The sequence below is a fragment of the Taudactylus pleione genome, unplaced genomic scaffold (assembly GCF_031769625.1).
Source record: "Taudactylus pleione unplaced genomic scaffold, aTauple2 ptg000201l, whole genome shotgun sequence".
In the NCBI taxonomy this organism is placed as follows: domain Eukaryota; kingdom Metazoa; phylum Chordata; class Amphibia; order Anura; family Myobatrachidae; genus Taudactylus; species Taudactylus pleione.
Window position 1 is genome coordinate 705,173 of NW_028284603.1, and position 3,089 is coordinate 708,261.

The following is a 3,089-nucleotide window of genomic DNA, read 5'->3' on the forward strand; positions in this document are numbered from 1 at the left end:
GTGCATTGTCACGACCAGCCGGCCGATTCTCCAGATACCTCAATCTGAGATTTGCCACCAGTGACTTATGGTTACCTCAGCATGTGCGGTTAGTCTAACACAGTACTGCCACCACCAACGAAGTTCATAGGAGTCGTTCGGTTCTCCCCTCAAATATCAATTTGCACACTCACTTACATATAGGTACGTAGCTTTGAGCTTACAGGCTCATGAATTCAACAAGAACACGGAGAATACACTGGATTAAGAATATTTAATTCGAAAAATATTTCCAAGGTTGTTGATTACAGAAAAAGGTAATACAAATATGGACAATACAAATATATCACAAATAAGTAAAAATAAAAGGAATTAAAATGATAGAAAACCCAGAGTCTTTACACTTCTTATACCCTGTTGTAAAGGAGACACATGAAGCATCGGGTCCAGGCCAGTCGTCAGGACTCTCCTTAGGCACAAGAACACTTATCACAGAGGGAGAAGCACAGTTATACCCTCACAGCTGCACTAGCCCCCAGCCTTGGGGTTTTTAACTCTTTCTTTGCTGTACCATGGACATTAAGATATGGGACACACCTTTTCACATAATTGTCTATAGGAGGTACTGTGTCTTGAAACAGGGTGGATGGGGATTTAGAAACCAGTCACATACCATACATCCCTGCCCTCACCCATCCTAAAATGATTTATATCATGTGACCTGGCTTGACTGAGTCTGACCATCTGCATTAAGGATGTATCTCTCCCCAAACTTTATGGCCTGTACAGATAAGAGATGGCTATCTGGATTCCTGGTTACAGGGAGACAAATCTCCCCCAAGCCTTGTATTCCTATAGGTCAAGTACAGGACACCGCCTAGAAACCATTTTTATACACACACACACACACATATATATATATATATATATATATATATATATACACACATTCACATGACATAATTCCTGGCAATTATTCTTGAGATAAACGCCACACACATTGTTGGGCATTGTCAGGTTGGTTACTGCAAAAAAGTGAACGATAACGATATGAACTATATCGTTCATGAAAGTCCTACTGTATGTACGCACCATCAGCCTCTTGAGTAATTAATATTTTTTTTAAAACTACATCAACTTTGTTTTGTTTTTAGCTCAATGTTATGAATATATTTAGAGTTATACATATTACAAATTCATCTAAAAATCTGATGTGTTTACTTTTTTCATATGGATCCCTAACCACATGCAGAGTGATGGATGAGATAAATAGGACCACTGTAAGCTATTTTATTATTATGGGTATTTCAGATGTGCCAGAACTGCAGCTTCCTATCTTCCTCCTGGTACTTCTCATCTATCTCATAACTGTTGTTGGTAACATGACCATACTTTTCCTGGTCTGCTTGGACCGTAAGCTCCACACTCCCATGTACTTCTTCCTGGGCAACCTGTCCACCCTAGATATGTTTTGTTCTACCATTACTTTGCACAAAGTCCTTGCCATGTTTGTATCAGGGAATAAGACAATCTCCTACTCCTCATGTATGACGCAGTTGTACTTTTTCTCGTGTTTTACTTCTAATGAGCTATTAATATTGACGGCTATGAGCTATGATCGATATGTGGCTATATGTAACCCTTTGCATTATCCAATGGTCATGAACTGCAGAGCTTGTTCTTTGTTGGCCTTGCTATGTTGGCTAGTTGGGGTTATTGAACTTGTACCCTATATTGTGTTATTATTACGATTATCCTGTTATAGATCCAATGTAATCAATCACTTCTTCTGTGACATCATGGCAGTCATGAAATTATCTTGCAGTGACACCTCTGCCCTGGAAGTCTTGATCTTTACAGAAGGTTTGTTCCTTCTAAGTGCCACCCCATTTTTTCTCACCTTCATCTCTTATATTTTCATTATTGTCTCAATAATGAGGATCCGTTCCAGCTCCGGGAGGCGTAAAACATTCTATACCTGTTCTTCACATGTCACGGTGGTTGTCCTTCTCTACGGGACACTTTTCTGCCAGTACCTGAGACCGACATCAATGGACACTTTAAATTCCAATAAAATATTCTCCCTTTTTAACACAGTTGTTGTCCCGGTGCTAAACCCCATTATATACAGCTTAAAGAATGATGCTGTGAAGTCTGCTTTAAAGATGAAGATTGTTTGCTTTTAAGATAAAAATTGCAGTGTTTAAAACTAAAAGTGCATAACGCAGGTCAAAAAATATATAGATCATAGTTCCACTGGAGAAACAAATGCATTAATATTTAGTAAAATCATAGATTTATTCCTATAAAGATTAGATACTTCCCTTAAAAAGATAAATGGTTAAATATAATTTATTGCAGAAATCTTCTTTCATGCTCTGGCCCTTCAGAGCCGCTCGCTATTTGCGGTCGTTCGTTCAAAAACAAGAGGTGGCTATTCAAATGATCCGTTCGCACATTGCGGTCTGTTCACGCCTCTAAGTCTGAACGAGCGAGCTAAACTTGCGGTTGTAATTTTGAAAAATACGCCCCCTTGCCGCACGCACCACATGTCATGTCCGCTATTTATTAGATTAATCGAGTACATCGAACAGCGTATGAACTGCTCGCTATTCGTGTGGTTGGTTTTTTCAACCGCTATTTTGCGAGCAGTTCTGAGTAAAAAAAAAACAAGTGACGTAGTCAATGACGCTGCTGGATTAATTATGCACTCCCTTAAAACGCCTGTTTTGACCTTTAAGCACGCCTGCGTTCTGAATTTCACTCCCCGTTTTCAAACACCTTCCCCTGTTACCACCCACATACGCCTCCTTCTGTCACTCAAAGTAGCAGGCATTCGCTATATAGCGAACAAACCATTTTCGGCCGCACTGACTGGTTCGCGCATGCGTATTAAAATCCATACGCATGCGCAGATGTGCGAACATCGGTCAGAACGAACGAGCGGCTGCTTACGAGCGGCTCTGAATGAGGGCCTCTGGTTTTTTTTTTATTGAATTAGGCTATTGCCTAACCCACAAAAAAATATCCATTTTTTTAAACAAAATATTACTAGACAAAATAAATACTTTGACATAATAATATGTTACAGAAAATTATTTTTTTATTTC

The 3,089-nt window shown here is 39.3% G+C and overlaps 1 protein-coding gene across 1 annotated transcript; it reads left to right on the forward strand.

Moving 5' to 3' along the window:
- Window positions 1-1,217: 1,217 nt before the first annotated feature.
- Window positions 1,218-2,165, forward strand: LOC148518143 (olfactory receptor 5AR1-like). Its single transcript, XM_088477464.1, has one exon. It carries the CDS (start codon window positions 1,236-1,238, stop codon window positions 2,163-2,165), a length of 930 nt encoding a protein of 309 aa, XP_088333590.1. The 5' UTR covers window positions 1,218-1,235.
- The last annotated feature ends 924 nt before the right edge of the window (window positions 2,166-3,089 follow it).